Here is a 21,616-nt window from a genome sequence, read left to right as displayed (position 1 = left end):
TTTCTTATGCTTTCTGAACTGTGGACACGTGAATATATAATCAGGTATTTTCCCCTTAATCTTTACCCCCATATTTGTTTTTTTTTTTTTGAGGTGAAAACATTTTCTAGTTCCATAAGAACTTTCAATTCTAGCTGGCGCCAAACTCTGAGGTAGAAATCACTTAGGATAAGCACTGATCCTTAATGACACAAAGCAAAAAATACTTAGAAAGACTTTGTTACTAGCTTGTAAACATAGGGGCAAGGAAATGCCTTTCAACCAGCATGTGTTTGCCTTTATTTTGCCAGGACCCTGTCTTAGAGTTAGTTCAACCATCACTTGTCCAAGTATCTTCTTCCTTAGTCTCAACAGTTGTCTGCAGGAGCAACTGCTCTTCACCATCTGCTGACCAGACTATCTTCACCAACTCATTTTCTTCCATCAGTTACTCCTTCATTCTGTTTTCCCTCACCTCCATGATTCATTTTATTTTTTGCCAGCCTTCCTGATCTTCAGCAAACAAGAGCTGTCTGCCCCCAGCATCGCAACAAAGCTAAATGCAGAAGAAAATCTGAGATACGCTCCAGCAACCAGGGGAAGCTGGGAAGAGACAGCAATATTTGTTTTCATTATTGATCAGTATTTCTAATATAGGGTTACCTCAGCCTCTCAGTCAAGACAGATATTTCTTTGACGTAGATGCTGAGTCTTCACCTAGTGAGAGATTTTCTCTGCCTTAAAACTTTTATAGTCCAACAGGCATGACATACTATCCACATTTTGTATTAAGCATGATTTGCTCCAAGAGCAACATGGAACCATAAATTGAAAGTGGTTCTTCTCAGGCTGTATCCACTGCCTCAACCACAAAACCAAGTTTTGTGACTCCTGCAGGCTATTTAGCAATTGGAACTAGGAAATATTTCACAGTCTCTTTTTCTTAGTATCTGTAAATTGGGTCTTACTGAAGCCAAAAGGGTTGTTTCATTCTGGTGATGTTTGTAAGTTTGCTGTGTTTTGTCATGTTAGAATTCAAGCTTATATACCACTACAGCTTTTTGGTGCTAGATGAGAATTTTTCCTCAGTACTAAACTATTAAAAATATTTAAAAAATCAGGTCCAGAAGTAAGTACACTCTTACTTCAGCTGTACATCAGCAAGCAATTCCAGCATACTTTGCTTGCCTCCTTTTCAGAGCTACATCAGAAAAGTTAGTGCATAGCACATTATGACTACTGACAGGTATTTTCAAGCATGCCACTGTTTTGTAAGAAGCTTTGTACTTGACCTTCTTTGTAATCAGGAAAGGTGTTACTTGGACTTTCAGATGCCTGTCACATGCATATCTAAGTGATCCAAATTGTATCTCTGTATATTGCAATTATGCTTAATGTCACCGTTCTATCCCACATATTTCATTCTGGCCACTTATGAAGTGAATGAGCAGCACTTTTTCCCCAGCCAAGCATTCATACAGCTGTGCTGAAAATTCGATTTCATACCCATGTCATTTTCTCCTACAACTTGCCCAAGTTTTATTCAAGTTATCTACAGATCATTCTATTCTTCCCAGATCAACAGCATACATTATATTTGCAGTTGCCATTTGATTGGCAGCAAGCATACTATTAGGTGCTAAACAAATCTGAAAAAGTAGGTCACATAAATTTGCAGAGTGTAGTTTGCTGAATACCTGTGGAGATTTACGTATAGTACATTGTATGGATTTCTTCCGAGCAGCCTTTGCCCACTATGTGCATTAAGAATGATACGGTGGATGGGAATGTTCTTCTAGCAAAACACCGTTCATGCTTTCTATAGGACTATCCTGGAGCCAGAGCCAGTGCAACTTAAAACTTGAGCATGAGCTGAGGAGTATAAAAGCAAGAAAGTAACTTAAGGACCAAGAATATACTAAAGACTGCGGAAACAGATATCAAAAAGGTACAGAGAAAGAAGTTATTTCACACTTATAAAACTTTTTGCCTAATATAATTAAATGGAAGCCAGGAGTAACTCTCATCTCATCCTCTAAATACTTCCATAGTCCTCACAGCACATCAATGTGAGCAATATAGTGTCAAACTAAGTCCCAATCTAACACCACTGATGTAACTCCAAATTATCAGGTTAGATAGAGGCAACATTGTGCAAAAATCTATAGCCTGTGTTACTAAAGCCCCTAGTTTAGGTACCATAATGGTTTCTTTTGGCCTGTAAACCTTTGAAATGATCATTCTACTTTTTAAAGAAGACTCTTAAACATCTTAAGGTCATTGCATTGGGTTACAATTGCAGCTATAAAATGACCAGTAACAAACCAAACACATTTTTCTGAAACATGCTTCTTATGTTGCAGACACTGCTTCTCTCACTCATTATAGTGAGATCCCTTATTGCCCAGTATTGTACTAACTCCGTCTGGTCTATTGTACTGTTGTAACACTCCTTTGCCCATTGTATTAGGTTAGCACCTCCTTGGCTATAATAAGTATGAAAAAAAATTCAAGGCTTAACTTGTCAAATGGAACTTTTCAGTGACTTATTGAAAGAACCCCTGCAGTATTACAAAATGCAGGTTTTCTGTCATCTAACTAAAAGATCTCTTTAGAAACCTTCATTTTTTATGTGTGTAAAGACAATTTCTTCTAGTGAAACTCTTTGATTCTTCCCTGAATGAAAGCAAGTGTTTTAAAACTTTTTGAGGTGCCCCAAAGGCTCACTTCTATACTACGGAACGTGAAAGACTATGAACATCTCACATAATCGCCACATAGACACATTGCAGTGTGCTCCTGGCAGCAATCGTTCATTACATTTTGCAGGCTTTCATAAAAAAAAAAACCAAAAAAAAAAAAAAACCTGAATAAAACCAGGGAAGAGAAACTGTGAACTGTACTTCTTCATCATGAGAATCTGGGGGAAGCAAGGCTAGAAAGAAAGCAGTTGTCAGAGGTTGTTAATGAGGTTAAGATAAATTGTTGCTGCAGAGTTCTTACCTAATGAAACATAATCAGAAACAGAAATGTGAAGCAAAAAGGTATCCTGCTAACCTCCTTTAAGCAGATATACTCCAAGTGTTGCTGTCTTTTGTACTTTGCAAGAAAATCGTAACATTTATTTGTACAAGAGAAGCTCATAAGTCAGCATTCTTTTCTGTCCCCTTAGGTTCTGCTTGGAGCACCTTCCACCCGCCACAGCATATGAATTTCTGCCATCAGAATAAGTTGCTGTAGGTGAATCAGGTCCTTGGACTATCTTCTTACATAGTTGCTGTTTCTCCCTTTCTCATCATTCGTTACGCTGTAATGCTGAGGTGAAGCTGGGCTTTTTTCCCTTTTAGCATCTCTATGGCAGGCATTAACATACATTATAATGAGCATAGCATACACATGGGGAAGACAAAATATTTTATACAAATAACTCTGCTTTGGTCTTTAGGGATAATTTTGTAAGGGGTGTTTGGGGGGGTTGTTTGTTTTGTTTTTTTGGGGGGTTTGGGTGGGTTTTTTTGTTTTGTTTTCTTATTTATTAGCAACAGATATGGTGAACACCAAAGGCCAGTTTTGTGAATGTTTTTTATGGAGACAGTGCATCCCACATCTTTGAGTGCGCAAAGGAGGGAAGAGATGGGGCAATGTCAGTACCTAACTTGCTGCCGCAGGGCACCACAGGAAGAGACAGCAGCGCCTTCAGGATGGTTTAAATGAAGCTTCCCTTCCATTTTCTGAACAGTTAAGAGGAGTACTCATCTTTGGTTTTATTTGGTCTGTTTCATAGTTAGTGCAGTTTAAGTCCCTATGCAGTGATGTAGTGAGGGGTTTAGAGAGCTGCAGCTTGGGCTGTTTAGGAGATCAAGGAGCCATCTGATCGTATTGTTGCACTGTGCTTCTCATTCAGCTTTGAGTTTGGGGCAGAGTCATTGTGTCTACAGTGCCACCGAGTAAGAGCCAGGCTGAAAATGGTGAGAGATAAAAGTTAAAATAACTTTTCCAGATAGCAAAGAAAAGCCAACTGGGGAAAACAGAATATATGAAATTCAGGGTCTTGCAGAAGTGCAAGACTAAGAAAATACCTGAAGCTCTCTTTATATTGTTCTGAAGGATACAGGAAGGGATCAAAGAGAAGAAAAAAAAAAAGTTTACTTTTGCTTCTTTTTTTTTCTGCATTGTGCTCTTGCTCCTTGCTTCAGATGGGAGAGTGAAGTAGACACCTTTTTCCAGCCTTCTCATCTGAAGGATTTTAAATGGGCTTCAAAACTGAAAAGTAGAATTTCCTATATATAGCTATCTTTTTATCATGTAGCTTCAAATAATTCTCATTTGTTTCCAGAGTACTGTTTAGTGTACTTTTATTTAAGCTGTTTAAAATATCTCTACCTTCTTTTCTTTATTTTACAAGGACAAATCTGAATCATTGTTCCCTGGGACAGAGAACCAAAAATAGACTTCTTAATGCTGAGGTAATAAAATGGCCAAATATTACCAGTGTGTTTCAGTTTAAATCCCTTTTTCCCTCATGTTATTTCAATCTGGCTATTGAGGGGACTTAACAGTGTCTCTGTAAAAACAATAGGTTTCCAATTAAGTATCATTAGGTGGACAAAAATATCTGGTTTAAGTCAAAGATCTTATGAGGCTCCAGAGTAAAATGAGTGACAGTGAAGGTAAAGTGCTATGACAAGAAATCAAACAGCTCCTTCACTGGGAAATCTGGCATCCTTTCCTTCTCTCCAGATCAATCTGAAGCTGCTGTTGGCTTCTTGTATGCCTCATGCTCTTTAGCAAAGTACACTCCTCTTATATCTCAGGATTGAGGAATACCCTTGTGAAAAACCCAACTGTTTCCCTGAACCTGCTCTTTCATACATTTACTGAAAGTTTTCTCCTCACCCCTTGTACCAACTTTCATTGCAGGCGTGTAGAGCCCACTTCAGTGACTAGTCTTTTCACTGTTTATGAAGAAACACACTGCCTTGTTTTGCCTTTGGTTGTTGTTGTTGGCGCCTTATTTCTCACAGGCAGAGGTCCATTGGCTCAGTCCAGGGCCATTGTGAAGATCTGTCCACAGGTCTCATCCTTCCTACGGGGAAGAGGCAATTTGCCCATCAGATGGAAACAAACTCCCATTTGCTGTAACTTCAGGATGAAAAGGCAGACTGTTTCAAGCCCATTGCTAACGTTCCCAGAAATACCTTTAATGGTCTTCATTTCAATATACTTTGAACCTGCTGCTTCTGTAATTTATCTTCTTCAGCATAAAATTTGGCTCACATACCTGTGGTTCCACATGTAGTGTAGACAGTTCTATAACATTAGAACCTATTAACCGCTAACTTAGAAGTCTATGGTAGCTATATTTTGTGAATGCTTAGTGAGGTTTGAGCTGGTAGCCTATTTGCTTGGGTTTCCTTTTTTCTTGTTTACCAAGTGACTGGCCTGGCTTTTCAAACTGTACTGTGAGATCAGTTTCTTTTCCATGCTTCATTAAGACAGAGCGTTTGTTACCCTCACTTCAGACATTGCCTAAGTCTTGGTATATGCACTGCTGTCACTCCCTTTTATCTTTTTCTATACATTTCCCAATGTGTTGGGTGAGTTGAAATTTACAGATGGAGCTGCTGATGTGCTTTCATGTAAAACATATTTTCTTTTGCAGCTGTATGTCTCATATTTTAATTTCCCTTTGTTGTTACCAGCAGTTACTTTTATGCCTGGAAGATGAGCTGTTCCTATACTCCTCCATAGCTTCTCCTAGACACATTTTTTTGTAGATTGCTTGGTGAGGAGAACTGAAAGGTTATAGGGCTGCTACCTTCCAGAAAGACACTGAATTATTTAGTATCAACACTTCTACCTAAAAATGATAGCATCTTTTGACTCTAAGTTCAACAATGGCATTGCCGTCATCAGTTAGAACAATGGCTTGAGCATACTGCTTTTACAGATAGCCCAGAAGCTGTCTGGAGAGCCTAAACATGGACAGATCTGTAATGTTTATGAGTAACAGTTACACTGAGAAAGAGATTCAAGTTTATAAACACAAAAAAATCTCATGTTAAAAGTCTTGGCTGTGTTAATAGGCAGTTTTGCTGTAACTCTGTGTGAGATGGCAGCCACAGGCACTGGCGTTGAAGAATAGATGCCTGTGGTGGCCAGACCAAAAATGCAAGTGGTATAGAATGTTTGTATAACTTATTAGGAGTTAAAATAATACATATGTTTAAATTCATATATTTATTATACTGTATAGGGTTATATACTGCATGTATTTGTAAGTGCACAAATACAGAATGGAGTGGTAAAGTTAACATTCATTTCAGAAAACTCACAGATATATGAATCCAAATAGTTTTGTTATTTGTAGGAAAGGCCTTAAATCTATGTTTAAAGAGTATGCCAAATTCTCATTTACTTTTACCTCTTCAACTCTTCATTTTAAGTACAACAGTGTCCAGAAATTCTGGGAAGATTAATAGGAATGTTCGGATTATGTATTAGATAATACTTATGCTTCTTTGTATTTTGTAGCATTCAGTTACAGGGTTTATGCACTAATGATCAATTCAAAGGAATCTAATTGTTGTTATAAATTCTCTATAAAAATAAGAAGGTAGTATCAACCGATATCTTCCTATGTTAAAAATTTTGAAATATTGGGTTAGATACAGAGCTGGGGTAAACTGACTCAATTCAATGTAATTTGACTGAGCTACACCAGTTTATCCCAGAAGAAATTCTTTCTGTGAATGAATCACAACTAAATTTCAGGGGAGAAAGGAAAGCCAATAAGACTAAACTGTAGAAAATGTTCATGAAGTCTCTTTGGTTACATTCCATTGCCTTCTCCAAAGAATTAAAAGAAAAAATTGATAATTGTGTCCAATTTCAGTTCTGAATGCTCTGGTCAACAACATTGTTTGTTGACTAGTGCAAAAATTCCTTGAAAATCAGTTTCAGAAGTTGCTTTCCCAGTCATTTGCCTTTGAACACCAAGAAAATAATAATCCTCCTAGTGTTTATCCAAAGGTAAGCAAAATGAAATTAATTTAGATATGACAATAAAAAAAAAGTATATGAACATTAAGAAACTGAATTATTTCTGAAATAAAGTCTTAAAGAACATTTTCAAATGTTCTGAGAGGCACCTATGATAGAGCAGATTTTCAAGCCCTATTCATATTGAGAACTATTTTATTCCTTGAGTGTTTGTACTGAAGTTACAGTGATTACTCAAAGAACAAATCAGTGTCAGTATATGCTAGATATAGCTCCAGTTAAACTCCGTGAACAGATACCATTAACTTCAGTGTCAGGTAGTGAGCGTAGTGAGCCAGAGCCTGCATTTAACTTTTGCCTATATTAATACTAAAAAAAGCATTTAAAATAGGGTTTGAGCAGCTAAACATTAAGGCTGCATATACCATGCTGGAGAATGGCCTTGTAGTGCTCTGGCCATGCTAAATTCTTCCTGCAGCAAGAAACATTCCCTATTGTAAGTCTCTTAGAATTGTTTCAGTCAAATTGGTAAGAAATTTTCTGCAAGATGGGAAACAATGCAGGTGTGTAAGACACCGGTAACCTGAAAATTGCAGGCCTGGATTTGTATCCAGATCTTGCATCTCCTGAATACACAAATTTGTTCTCCCTTTAGTCTCTATATTAGAGGGCAGAAATTAATTCTTCATAGTCCTAACCAAAGATGTATTCAAGAGTTAGTTTGTCCTCTGATATTTACAGGCACCATGGAATCATAGCACTGTAGTCCTTCATAAGCAGATATGAATATCAGTGCTTCATTTAATATTTTAAACTGTAATTGTCTTATACAGAAAATAGGATTATGATTAATACATGCTGTACTGGCTATAACCATGTAGCAACTTTCTTTCCAAGTAATGAAACATACGGTGCTCGATTCATTATTGAACTGACTTTCACAGTAACTTAACTAAATTGTGTTCCTATTTTTATATAATTATACCTTTTAATCTTTAGAAGTTGTCGTCATTGATTAAATACTGGTAGGGGATTTTGCTGCTCATTTTTTATTTTGTTGAGGGTAAAGTCAATGCTTGTTGTTTGAACTGGCAGAGCATTATCTGCTCCTTCCTCAGGAATAATACACGGCTTATCTGACCCATGACCTAATGTCACTGTGACCCAGTGCTGTAAAACTAAGGTATCAAAACCTCATATATTCTGTGCCAAGAGTAAGTTCATACTGAGCTTGCTCCTGATACCATAAACTTATCTGATACTCTGACACTAGAAAGTGATGATACAGATCCATTGTGTACTTGCAGTGGTTCTGTGGTATAAAGGAATAAGTCACTAAGGTGAAGGTCTATGAAAGAGAAAAATAATCATCATTATACCTGAGGATATAGGCTTCTGGGGAAAAAAGTCAGTGCTTTCTCCTCCATTTGTAAAGAATATTGCATATTTTGGGTGGAACACCAAAATAAGTAATGATTTTGAGAATTCATTACATATATATATACACACTACTCCACACCTTAAAAAAAAAACAAACAAAACAAAACCAAACCCCAAAACAATCACAATTCCTTTCATAGGAGAGCCTCAAATTTTGCCCAATACACTTGGCCTGATGTAAAGAAAAAGGAAAGACCTCAGAATTTTCTTCTTTTTAAGATTTTTCCATTGATGCCTCAGGCCCTGTTCCTCCAAGAACAGAAAAGCATCCTCATGCAGGGTTACATAAGATCATGTGTCTTTTTCTGAAGTGACAACTTCTTTATGTGCTCACAACGACTCCTGCAAAAGGTTTGTAGATGCTGAGTCTGCTAAACCTGGTATGCTCCCTCTTCCAGACATCCATCCTAAGGCACATGGGATGGCCTGGAATCGCCTCACCTCCCTGCAGCAGCGCTCACATTTTATACAGTCAGAGTACATTGGAACTAACGTTACACAAGTATTTTTCTATCTGGACGCATTACTTGCCGTGATAGATCTAACTAAGCATGCAATTACAAGCAGTACCTCAGTTTGTAGGTGAACTTTTAATGTAGTGCACAGAGCTCTCCGTTATCCTATATGTGCAATCACCATTTCATCCCCAAAGTGACCAAGGTGGAGGCATGACAAGGCTAAATTTCAGGGCCTTCTGATTTCCTGTTAGTACAAATGCCACAGCAGCTAATCACTCTGTGACCATGAAGTCTAAGTTAGGGTTAAGATAAACTTGAAGAAGTTATCTTTAGTGCAATAGAATTGCATAGCAAACAGCAGTCCTCAAATATGACATGACTCAGATCTCAGATGGCAAATTGTCTAACATTTAACCATATTGAATGACTTGGGAAATAGTATATACTGCATTGGGGTGGTGAGGGTGGGGGTGGAAATCCTGAAGCCACTTAATCAGTATGCTGGCTGACGAGCCAATGACGATAGTGACAGTAGTGGGCTGTTAGGCTTCAGAATGTGTTTTCCATATATGAAAAAAAAAACCCTTTGAGCATTTAGGATAGCTGAGGTATACCATAACAATCTGTTTTCAGATTGAGAATGTCAGAGTTTAATTCCATGCTAGTCTTTTTCTCAGTTTCATTTTTTTCTCTGGAAATGAAAGGCAAATCCATGTTAGGTGTCAAGAATAATCCCACTGACTATTCCATCAAAATGCACAAAGATGTGGCTTTGGTTTAACAACGTATATTAACTAAAATATACCAAAATAAAATTCTCAGCTATACTACAAATCTAGACCAATAGCATCTTTCAAACCATTCATACACTGAAAGCTAGACAAAATAAAGATAGCATTCCTACCTCTTTCATTTTTCAAACCTTGTTTCCAAATCCCACAGTTATCACTCCATTAGGAGTGTGCTAGCATCAAACTGGGATAACAGGAGGGAATTGGGCCTGTTTGTTTCTTCCTAGTAAAAGGAATGGAGGTAAAAAAAAAACAAAACCAACCCCTTTTAAAGCAAACTAATGTAACAAAATCCCTTTGTGAATGTACTAGGATCAGCATATGACATTTTAACCCAACCCAGAACACATTCTTATTCATAAGACAATGCTCAGAGTCTCTAGAGAAAATAATAAACATTATCTTGGAGGCTATGTTACAATAACAAATGCTGAATATTTTGAGGAAAAAAATCAAGGATGAATGTTATGAAACAGGTGTGAATTATTTTTTAATATATTTTTAAGTAAGGTTTCTTCATCTTTAGAAATGAGGAAAACTGAAGGCTAAAAATCACTCTAGCTTAGCCAACTGATTATATCTATTTTAACCTGCTATGGTTGCTTGGCAGATCTTTTGCTAATCCCTGCTCTGTCATTAAGCTATATATTAGCAGGATGGAAATGCCACCACCGCACCATAATTCAGCAATGTGAATACAGAACCAGGAGAGTGCAGAGCTATCAGCAGCAGTACAACAGGAGATAACAAGACCCTGTTACTCAAGCAGAATGTGTTATGTAAAGACAATTGCAGTGTAGAAGCAATAGCTCTAATCAGGTTAATTAGGCTGTATTCATGTTTCATTTATGGTACAAGTGACCTGTAAATTCAAAGCAGTCTGCCTCATCTTATTGCACTCCTTATACAGCCATCATGTTCTCTGTAACACTCAGCACCATATAATTTCTTTCTTAAAAAAAAAAATAAAAAAATCCCAAGATATCACCTGCTCCTTTTTAAAAGTTTTTTTTTAATTGTTTATGACTAAGAAAAGAAAAAAAGGAAAAGATACAGGTTGTGTATAAAGCCCATGCCCACATTAAAGTTCCTGCCTTTGCAACTGAATTAGGCACTTGGAAGTTGTTTGTGGAGGGCCTATTTAATTGTGCTTTTTTTTATTTTTCATGTATTTTCTTGCTCACTAACGTGACATGTTGAATATTTAAGAAAAATTGTACTGGCTTTGAAAAGTGTGGCTCTCACCTTTCCTCCTTTTATCCACTTCCTTAAAGTGATAGATTGCATGTTGATTCCCTCAGAGCTAGTTGGAAGGACATGTCTGCTTTGGAGAAAGTATTAGAGCCCAGTGCTGTGACCCTCAAATTCTAGCTGTGTCTTCTCTTTGCTTCCTGAACGTATTATGTTGTCCCTTTAAAGTAATAATGGGTCCACCAATTCTAAGATCACTTTTTCCTCATCCCCAAGAAAACAAGGCTGGGTGGAGAAGAGCTGTTGAAAAGAGAAAAGACATGCTGCAGATGAAGAAAGCACAGCAATGTATGCAATCTTAATTATTTTAACTCAGTGTCCAGCAATCAGGTATCTGCATGCTGATTGTGAGCCTAGACTCCATGCTCCCCATTAAAAAAAAAATGCGGTATTTTCATTAAGCAGTTAGAACAAAATTATTTATGTTATGCTTTAATTATAGTCTTTTATTAAACTTGAAAAATGCTACAGCTCCATTTTAATGTCCCTTAAACATTATTTCCATATGCTGTTAATGCTTAAGTGAATAGTCTTTCTTGTACAGTTCTGCATATAATATAATATATGTATTTTCTTATACATTCTGTCCTGTAGAGGTGTGGCTGGTTGAACAGAATAACACAGTATCACTGCAGAGGTCCAGTTGTTGTGCTGATGAGCAGTGTCATAAAAAGCAGGATGACAGAAGCAGGAATGTTTTGCATGTTACCACTTACAGTATTACACTGCTGCTGTGCATTTACTTTCATTCTTGCTGCAAAAAAACGTGACTGTAGGGAATTTCTAACTATATTTGACAGCGAATACATGCCAGAAAAGGCATGCCGCTGAATTTCACAGGGCCCGCAAACTTGGCGCATCTTGTCATATCTCACACAAGTTAACACCCTGGAAGAAAACATCAGGGAAAATCCATGTGCACTTAATTTTTTACCATCTGAACACACACTGAACCAACAACCCAGTTATTAATCTCTTCTAATGGCTCACATGTCTATCATATATTTTTTAATATTTTATTAGACACACATGTAATTTCAAGGAAAGCCTGACTACTCATCCAATTCCATACCTTTCCCTTTATGAAAAAAAAAGCTGCAATATTAAAATTCTCCAGATTTCAGGAGGTATTGGTAGCAAAGCTATCCAAACAAGACAGCCCTCATTTACTTTCTGACTTTCCCTGTTTTTCCAGCCCAGGCAGCTGTGAGGAACAGCAACAGAGCAGAGGGGCCACACCACTGCTTCCCTGACTTCAGCTCAGGTGCACTGGCACCACAGTAATAAACTTCATTATTCCTCAGTCAGGTGGCACCACTCCAAGTAAATGAAGTAATCCTGTAAAGGGACTGCTTGATGGAGCCTGCAGTAAATATATTCTCAGGCCTGATAGTAGAGACCTCAGGACCTGTGCTGAGGTTTCATCCTTCTCCTCCCTGATGAATAGCAACAGCCAAGAAAACCTTGTTCTCCTCCTGGAGGGTAAAGTCTAGCTGCCTGACTATGTGCATTACTTGCAGGTATATTGTACCTTTCACAGCTGCAAGCAAATACCAGGTATACATTCCTGAGCTCTCCTTCCTGACCCCTTAGTAACCCTTGTACCCAGGTGGGTTTTTTTAAGTGATATTTAGTTTACCATTTGACCAAAAGACAAGATTGAACTTCAAGTAAATGTTAAACACTTTCAAAAAATGTTAAACACTTGCAAAAGATTAAAAAAAAACTTGCAAAACCAACATTAGGGTGTAAAATCCTTTCTGATTTAGTTTTGCTAGGGACTAGTCTAAATGTCATTACTATAAGTACGAAATTCTAGATGTATTTTCTCAAGAGTGGCAGCAGCCAAAGACTTTTGAGAACCCACTGAGAAGGACCTGATACTCCCAACTCACAGAGGTTCTTCTTGAAATGTGGCTAGGTTTTTATTAGATTCTTCTCATAAAGAAATTAGTTTTCCTCCCTTTTTCATAGTATAAACTTTCACCATTAGCCAGAAGCTAATGTGAAGGTGATAATGACAAGGTTTTTCTTCCCAGGTGTGCATAACAAGACGTGCTTGCAGACACTGTGGCAATTAACCGGGGAAAAACAGTTTCTCATTGCATGCCTATGAGCTCTAAGGTATCTCAATCCTAAGTCTATGAAATCAATCACAAATTCCTCTCTAAAAGTAGAGTTTCAATATGACAGCAAGGTGTGTGTCTCCAAAGCTGTGACCCTTATGAAGAGCAAATTATCAGGAGGCTGAAGACATGATTGGAGAAAGCTAAATTCTTTCAGGAATGATTGAGGATCCATTTTTATTTATCTTAAAATTTTATAACTACAATGTGGAGAAATGGGGAAACAAGATATTTTGAAAAGGAAATCTCTATTTCATATAGAAAGTTAGTAGAAAACATGAGGTGATTTGAAGTTGTCCGCATTCATGACCTCAGAGATGTTTATTTTTGATTGATCAGTAAGCATTCTAAAATACACTTATTTATCAAACTAACATGCCAAGAGAAACATGTGATAACCCATGCCTTTATAAAAGAGAACCCAGCATGTTCACCTTTACTTTTTCTCCATCATGAGGGGCTTGACATTTGCCCTGGTTTTAACAGTGGTGGGTAAGTAACTTATCTGCTTTGATGAATTTAAAATAATATATTGAGGAAAATGTTTCAGAATCTAAACATGGTTCACTTACAAACATGAACTTTAGCATTTTATAGAAAAATTATGAAAATTTTTTCTTGTTTAGGGAAAAAAGTCATTTTGCTATATGCTGAACTAGAAGTTAATTAGAAAGAGTTATGCTATATGTACAAGATGAGATATAGCCTTTCATACTAAAATACATTAACATTTTGGGGTTGGGTTTTTTTTTTTTGCTTTGTCATTTCATTACTCTTTCTTTTTTTTTTTTTCCCTTCTCTTTCAGGGAGCCAGCATCTTAATTACCGTAAGTAATTTCCCTATCAGCTAATATAATTATAATGAGTGAAATTCAAAATAGAATCTGAAAAGTATATCAATGTTTAATATAATTTTGCAACAGCTAATTTTTCTCAGGTGCAATACAAAAATGAACAAATTCATCTTTTTTGTGCCATACACTCTAATACAGGTACTTTAATATGTTTTGTACAGTCTTTATGATGTTTTATGGAAACCATTTCTTTGCAGAACCCGATTTCAGTGAAAACAAGGTTTATTCATTTAATTATGAAAGCATACTTCTCAGTGGACTTCCAGAGAAAGGACTTGCAAGAGCTGGAATAAGAATAAAAAGTAAAGTGGAAATTAGTGGTATTGGGCCAAAACTTTGTCTTATTAGGGTAAGAAAATGTATTCAGTTTGAAAGGTAAAATTTTCTTCATACTTGACTTATTTTTTTAAGCTTTTGGGAAGTAATTAATTTTCATCATGTGTTGTGCTTACTCAGGGAGAATGCAAGTAACACTATTTTTTTTTCATGCAGTGCCCTAAATTCTATTTGCACTTTGTCAGGTAATTCTCAGCTCAAGCCAGGCTTGGGCTTGAAGGATTTCTTCTGCTTTGTGGTCAGGGAGACAATGGAATGTAATTTGAGATGCACAATAATTTATTACTGGATCAATCCAATTGTTCCAAACTGTACAACCTAAGATTATTTAATCAACTGATTTTGTAACCAGCAAATGAAAGGCAATAAAACATGCGACAGTAGCTGGATGTGATTCAATATTTAGCATAATTAATGTCATCTGGTGGCTTCTTGTTCTGCAGGGTCCCAAATGACATTCTTTGTTATCCTCAATTGTATATTTTTACTGCATGCTGAGTAATTACTAAGAGTTTTGATTATGTGAAAAACACTTGGCTTTAACAGAAGCCTATACGTGCCTCTAATGAGTGTATTGAAATGCATCCCTCAGTTGCTTTGCACAAACTCCACTTAGTCTTCTGCATACGTGGAAGAAAAATGATCTTTTTAAAAGCTTTTATTTGGCAAATTGAAAACTGCAGATTAAAAAGACTGGTGACTGTCTGGTAAATGCTTGTAAATGTATAGCCTTCCAGCCTGAATTAGCCTTGTGTTACTAGATATTTTTGTAAGTTCAAATTCTAATAGATATAGATGAGAAATATTGCTTTCCATAACCTTTGCAAGTGGCTGGACTTTTTTGCAAAACAACAAATAAATAAGAGCCACACATCTACACTGGTGAGTAGAAGGCTTCCCCAGCAGACAGAAGGCAGAAGCCACCTTGTGCTTACCCCACATTCTCCCCCATTCCTACTGAAACAGCTCTTGGGTAAGTCTTCAACGTTTGACTCCTGTTCCCCAGTGCTTTTGGGAAAAAGTTTACATTTCAAAAATAAATACAGAGATATTTTCAGGCAAGAAAAAGAAGATAAAAAAAAAGATATTTTGGGGCAAGTTCTAAGGGGTAAGTTCTAAATGTAACTATACATTTCTTCCCTTCTGCTCTGGGAAAAGTTTATTTTGCTGCTATTATATTTAAATTAGTTTAGAGGGATGGTTCAGGGAATTAATCTTTCATCTGTAGCCTAGTAGTTTGCATTCAGCCCAAGCAAAAACCTGTGTTCCCTGGGCAGTTTCCAGCTGACAATTTTTTCATCGCAAACCTGCAGGTATGAATTGCCAGATGTGTTCAAAACTAGAAGATAGCATAAGTCCTGACTGGGCCCTGAGGGCTGGGGAAAACTACCTCATCCTGATATTGCAGAGCACTCCCAAACTTGCCCATATGCAATATGCCAGAAGCATGTCCGAGAGGCAGCATGAAGGATTTGCTCTGTAACAGCCTCCTCTGTAAGCTTCAGTTACTGGGGTTGGCAGTGATCTCCACCAACAATAACAAAAATAAATATGAAAGTGCAATCTCCAGAGGTTTGCTGTATGAGGATTTAGTTTGTGTGGCTTTTTGAGAAATTAATCCACATCTTGCATCACATCACCAGCCTGAGGTGTCAGAGAAAAGTCTCTTTAAATTGTCAAAATATATAGAAGGGAAGGGTCCTCTAAGAAACTAAGCTAAGCATGCCCTATTCCCATGGGGTAGAAATCATTTGAGTTATTCATAGTTCAGCACAACTTTCTACTTGCTTGGATGTGCCCCAGGTTGAGGCTGGAGTATGAAGTACAAAGTGGGGTTGGTGCCTAAGCCTTTGGCTCTGCAGCAAAATGCATAAGGAAGGACAATTTTTGTAATCTACTCTCCACTGCTCAAACTAATTACGAATATCTGGCTGGCCCAGCAGCCATGTTGTTATTAGTTTCTGACTGCTGTCTGTGCTCTGTGACCCCAGCGAGAGAGACGACAGAGTTCACAACAGAAGTTAATGATGCTTTATGCAACATTAACTTTCTCCTGCAATTTCCTGTAGATCTTCCATACCACTTTTGGGTAGCAACCTGCTTCATGTACCTACTCTCTGGCTCATTTCTTCATACAAGTCAACCTTTGGCAATATGGATTACCTATGAAACAGAACAGAGTGCAGTGACTGTGGAAATATCTCAGTCATTCACATTACTCTCTCTCTCCTTTTATATATGGAAATATGCATATTGATACTAGCTATGTTAAATTGTAACTTTTAAGATTTCTCTTTGAATAGGCTCTGTGTTATTTAATAGTGTATTTTTGATGTGAGTAAAGCTCTAGATGCTTGCATGCATTTAAAAAAGCTACTTGGAAAAATTAGAGAGGAATTATTTTCCCCCTTTGTTCTAGATCCACTCAATCGAAGCAGCAGAGTACAATGGTGTCTGGCCTACAAGCTCATTCTCTCGGTCTCTCAAACTGACCCAAGTATTAACTGGGGAACTTAGTACTCCCATCAAGTTTGAGTATAGTAATGGCCATGTTGGAAACCTTAAGGCTCCTGATTCTGTCTCAGATGATGCTCTGAACATCTACAGAGGAATTCTGAATGTGCTGGAGCTAAGTCTAAAGAAGATGCAGCATTCATACAGCTTACAAGAGGTGAGCATCTTGTTTTAGTCATTGTGGTCACTTTCGCTTCAGATTCTTAATACCATATTTTCTGAATTTGTTCTTGACATAAGCTTCTTCACTAACAAAAAACACCTAAGCTTGGAAAATCATGATTAAGTTGTCCTTACAGAACAAGATTTGATGGAGCTGTAGCTAAACAGGATGACTGAATAGCAGATTTTTAATCTGGTTGATCAAAGTATTTCTGTAAATGTATGTACAGTATTAGACCCTTAGCAAATCGGGCTTGTGATTCTAGAGGAAGCAAATTTTTGTGAAAGCTGAAGCCTAAATAAAATTTGAATAGTGTATTAAAACAAGCTTAAATGTGCAGCACAAGATTAAAGCTAAAATAACAGTAATTTGACTTTTTTGGCAATCATATATACTTTAATCTCTTCTAGCTCCTCTTTTAGGAAGGAAACAGTATATATGCCATGACATTTTTGGGGCTGTTCAGCCTGGAGAAGAGAAGGCTGCGTGGAGAACTCATAGAAGCCTTCCAGTATCTGAAGGGGGCCTATAGGGATGCTGGGAAGGGACTCTTCGTTAGGGACTGTAGTAACAGGACAAGGAGTAATGGATTAAATCTTAAACAGGGGAAGTTTAGATTGAATATAAGGAAGATATTCTTTCCTGTTAGGGTGGTGAGGCACTGGAATGGGTTGCCCAGGGAGGTTGTGAATGCTCCATCCCTGGCGGTGTTCAAGGCCAGTTTGGACAAAGCCTTGGGTGAGATGGTTTAGCGTGAGGTGTCCCTGCCCATGGCAGGGGCTTGGAACTAGATGATCTTACGGTCCTTCCCAGCCCTAACTATTCTGATTCTATGATTACTGTAATAGCTTTAACAGTTGCAGTTGATGCTGTAGGAATTTCCACTGTTTTTCAGGTTTTAATATCTTAGTCAAGGTAAATCATCTGATATTACTATTCACCACAGAAATTGCAATGTGTTTAGTTTTTGCAAAACCATATTTACATTGATTAGACTACATTTGATTTAGAGATCAGCAAAAAAATTGAAATTCTTATACTTTCATGTTACTTTTAGTAAAAATGCAGACCAGGGTAACTTTACTTTTTTTTAATTTATTTTTATGTAAGTAGATTTGTTTCTGGGAAAAGAACTGTATGATTTAATATTTTCATGCTGTTTGTTGTACATAAAAATCCTACTGGTGGTGTCGCGTATTCTGCAGTGCTATTTTCTCATATCTCATTTTACATCTTCATTCTTTCTAATTCAGTTAGCAATATGTCCTACTCTTGCTGTTAGGCAATATATGTGACTTCACCTCCTAGAATAATTTCCAAGTTTTCTTTGCTCTTCTCAAACAGCAACTGATTAATGAGCTTTGGCACCCTTCCTTGACAATCTCAAGTCACTCTGTAAAGGAAGATAAGCATTATTAGTCCCAAAATCTGAAATGCAGAGAGGTTTAAAGGACTTTACCTGGAAAAGTCTATATTGCACCCTGCTGGGTGTCGGGCAAGAGTATCTGAACTAGCCATGAACTGCACACAGCTAGAAAGTGAAGCTAGGCAGGAGGCTACTTCTTCCCACTGAGCCCAGTGGGCTGGAAGCTCCTATTTGAAGTATAGCTGTCTCTGCCACACCCTGCAGTCTGCAGAGGAGCCTCACACCCGTACTCACAGAGTACCAGTCTGTCAGAAAGCATGGGCAATTCTTATTTCCAGCTCTTACCGAAGTCATAGTGTTTTTAGGAATACTGTTAAGCTAAAGATGAAGTGGGTATGTCTTGCCTCCTAACCACCACATGACTATTTTGCTGTTCTGACATAGCCCAGAGCTGCTCTCTGGAGTGGCTATGTTATAAATAACAATAAAAAAAAAAATCATGAAAATAACCTCTCCTCCTAAAATGCAATCTAATACTTTCCTCTTCAAAACTCTCATTGACTGAGGAGATTCAAGAGCTCTTATAAATATATATGCTTGAAATATTATTGAAGATCTGAACTAAAAATGAAAAGAAAACCCACAATCAAAACTCTGCTGTCTTGAAATTCTTTTAAATTATTGCAGTTCATATTATGACAGATCTGATATTTCAAGGCTTGTTCCATAGGCATGTATAAACTGCCTATAAAAGCAAATTTTAAGGGCAGAATGTCATCTCCAACCTTAAAATACTTTGCTGATGAGATTTTATTCTGTATGATCAAATTATTTTGTCACTTTTTATTAATATTCCTGAAATCTTATTTCATAATTGACAGCTCCAACTGGCAACTGTTTCTCACCTTTCTGAGGCTCCAAATTTTGTCTTAGTGAAATTCTTGAGAATTTTAGTTCTGTCAGTGAAACTGATTTGGCTTGCTGGAAACCTGCACATGTGAAAAAGAGGTGAAAGTAACAACCATCCCAATTTTGCTTCTGAAAAATGCCATGAATAAAAAAGCATTCATTTCTATTAGGAATTTTGAAAATACAGAATTAACCAGGAAATTCTATGTGGGGAATAGATGAAGCTTTGCATAGAAGTGCAAAGCTTCATCAATTATTTCTGATCACATTTTCATTTTCACCAGGCTGGGATTGGAGGTATTTGTAACACAACGTATGCAATTCAGGAAAACAAGAGAGCAAGTCTAGTTTATGTGACCAAATCCAAGGACCTGAACAGTTGTGAAGAGAAAGTGCAACTGCTCACAGGTTCAGCATACACTCAACCGTGCCAGACCTGCCAGCAGGTAAATTAGAGTGGTATTATGTAAATGTATTTTATATTCATATGCAGACAGCCATTTGGCATCCACACTATCTCTTGCTTTGTAACACTTAAAAATGAGAGAAGAGTCAGACCTGATATATCTAGTTATCAACATTTTCTTTCTGTGTGAAAAATCAGATCACAGAGCAGCAGAGGTCTGTGCTGCAAACTGTCATGTACTGCAGGCACACTTCAACTAGCTCAAACTAGATGGCTTGGAAACCATTAGTTATCAGCATGAGTTAATTCACCTACTCTGTTTAGTAAGCCAGGTAGTCATGATGTCCAGTTTCTGCTCTTCAAGATAGGTACTGCTGCATCTTCACATAAGTCTGCCTTTGAAATAAAAAATTGTGTGGCTTATACTGCTGCTTTCCTCAGAAAATACATCTCCTTCTTAAGGGAATAACCAATTACTTATGTTTGGGGAAAGTTAAAACAAGCTAACACTTCTTAGTAGTAAAAGTGAGAGACTCACCAGCATTCCTGCCCTCTCCCATGGAAGTGTGCAAGCAGAATTCACATAAACCCTTATAGTGCAAATGAACAAAACAGCCCTAGAAAATGAATGGATTGAAGTGAGTGATATGATAGCTTCTAGTCACAGAATTTACAAGTTCAATGACTCTCTTTGTTTCTTTGCTTCTTTATATTATAAAGAGAAACAGGAATTCCCGGGCAACTGCTACTTATAATTACAAAATCAAATATACACGTAATGAAGCTGTAATTACACAAGCTGATGTTGAGGAAATCCACCAGTTTGCACCCTTCAATGAGATAACAGGAGGAAATGCTATAGTGGAAGCAAGGTACTGTACATATGCCTGTAATTCACCAAATAACTCAGCATCTCGGTAATCTGATCAAAGCCCATAACTGAAATACTTTACTTCCACAGCCTATTGTTTGCCAATATTTAATTACATAAAATCCCAAACAGTTCATAAAAACAACCTTCACTGTTGTAAATCTGAAACATTCACATCACTATCCAAATTTTATTAGCTAAACTTGGCAGGGTTTGACTATTTTATTTTGCACGGATATTTGATTTATGTCAGAAAAGCCAAAACAAATGTAATTCCATCTGAAAAATTGTAAACTAATATATTTGCAGTAAAATATTTTGAAAGACAGTTACTGAAAGAGAATTTCCTGGAAAATAATAATACAGTAAGAGACCCTACAGACTTTCACAAGAAACCTAGATAGAGCTTTGGATTCTGATCTACTTCCTAAGCACAGACTGCTTGCAAATCTACCATCAAAACTGTTTCTTGATAGGAAATTGAGTTTTATTGCAGAAAGATTGGGTACAAGACATGTAAAATGTATTTGCTTTTCCGAAGCAAATTTTGCATATTTCTTAAACAGGTTTGGGCAAAATGAGAATATGATTTTCTAAGAAATATTGCCACTGCTCATTTTTATCTCAGGCCCCCAGATTTTCAATGTTTGAAAACTTTTTTGTCTATATCAACATCAGTTGGAAAAGTTTTTAGTTACCTGCTTTAGTGATGGACTCTGTAGACAGGAGTGCCCTTCTGAAGAGGGAGGTTTTTTGCATAAAAGTCACTGTACAGAAGATATACCTCAATCCCACTCTTCAGTTTCTGTATTCTTGCATTGCTCCGTTGCTTCTGCAAGAATCTTGTTGGTATAATATACAGTTTTGAAAACTGCAGCATCAGAAAGTTCATGTCAATAAATCACTGATTAACTTCATTAATATGAAAAGCATGTTCAGTTTAGCTAATCAACCAAAAAAAAAAGACAACAACAACAAAGAAACAGTAAAGTTGAAAGTGGCTTTACTATCTCATGCAATCAAGGTGAAGATAGGTACAGTTGTAGTGCTTTTACATAATTACACTTTGTTGTAACCAAGCGTTAGTCCAGAGCCAATGCACTTTTGCTGATTTAAACTGTCCTGCAAGCCTGCATACACTGTTTTTCCT

At 37.1% G+C, this 21,616-nt stretch overlaps 1 protein-coding gene across 1 annotated transcript in view; it reads left to right on the top strand.

The window, feature by feature from the left end:
• LOC130598717 (vitellogenin-1-like) overlaps window positions 1–21,616 on the top strand; it is a 58,067-nt gene that overhangs the window by 2,264 nt on the left and 34,187 nt on the right. The window contains exons 2-6 of the mRNA XM_057408433.1: window positions 13,854–13,874; window positions 14,099–14,250; window positions 16,657–16,908; window positions 19,474–19,635; window positions 20,316–20,467. Coding sequence (XP_057264416.1) covers window positions 13,854–13,874; window positions 14,099–14,250; window positions 16,657–16,908; window positions 19,474–19,635; window positions 20,316–20,467 — 739 coding nt within the window. The remainder of the gene's footprint in view (window positions 1–13,853; window positions 13,875–14,098; window positions 14,251–16,656; window positions 16,909–19,473; window positions 19,636–20,315; window positions 20,468–21,616) is intronic.

Source organism: Pezoporus wallicus, unplaced genomic scaffold, assembly GCF_028554395.1.
Source record: "Pezoporus wallicus isolate ANWC-B61680 ecotype Strahan unplaced genomic scaffold, APGP_CSIRO_Pwel_v1 contig_4238, whole genome shotgun sequence".
Taxonomy (NCBI): domain Eukaryota; kingdom Metazoa; phylum Chordata; class Aves; order Psittaciformes; family Psittacidae; genus Pezoporus; species Pezoporus wallicus.
The sequence above is the reverse complement of the archived record's forward strand: the minus strand, read 5'-3'. Positions and strand labels throughout refer to the sequence as shown.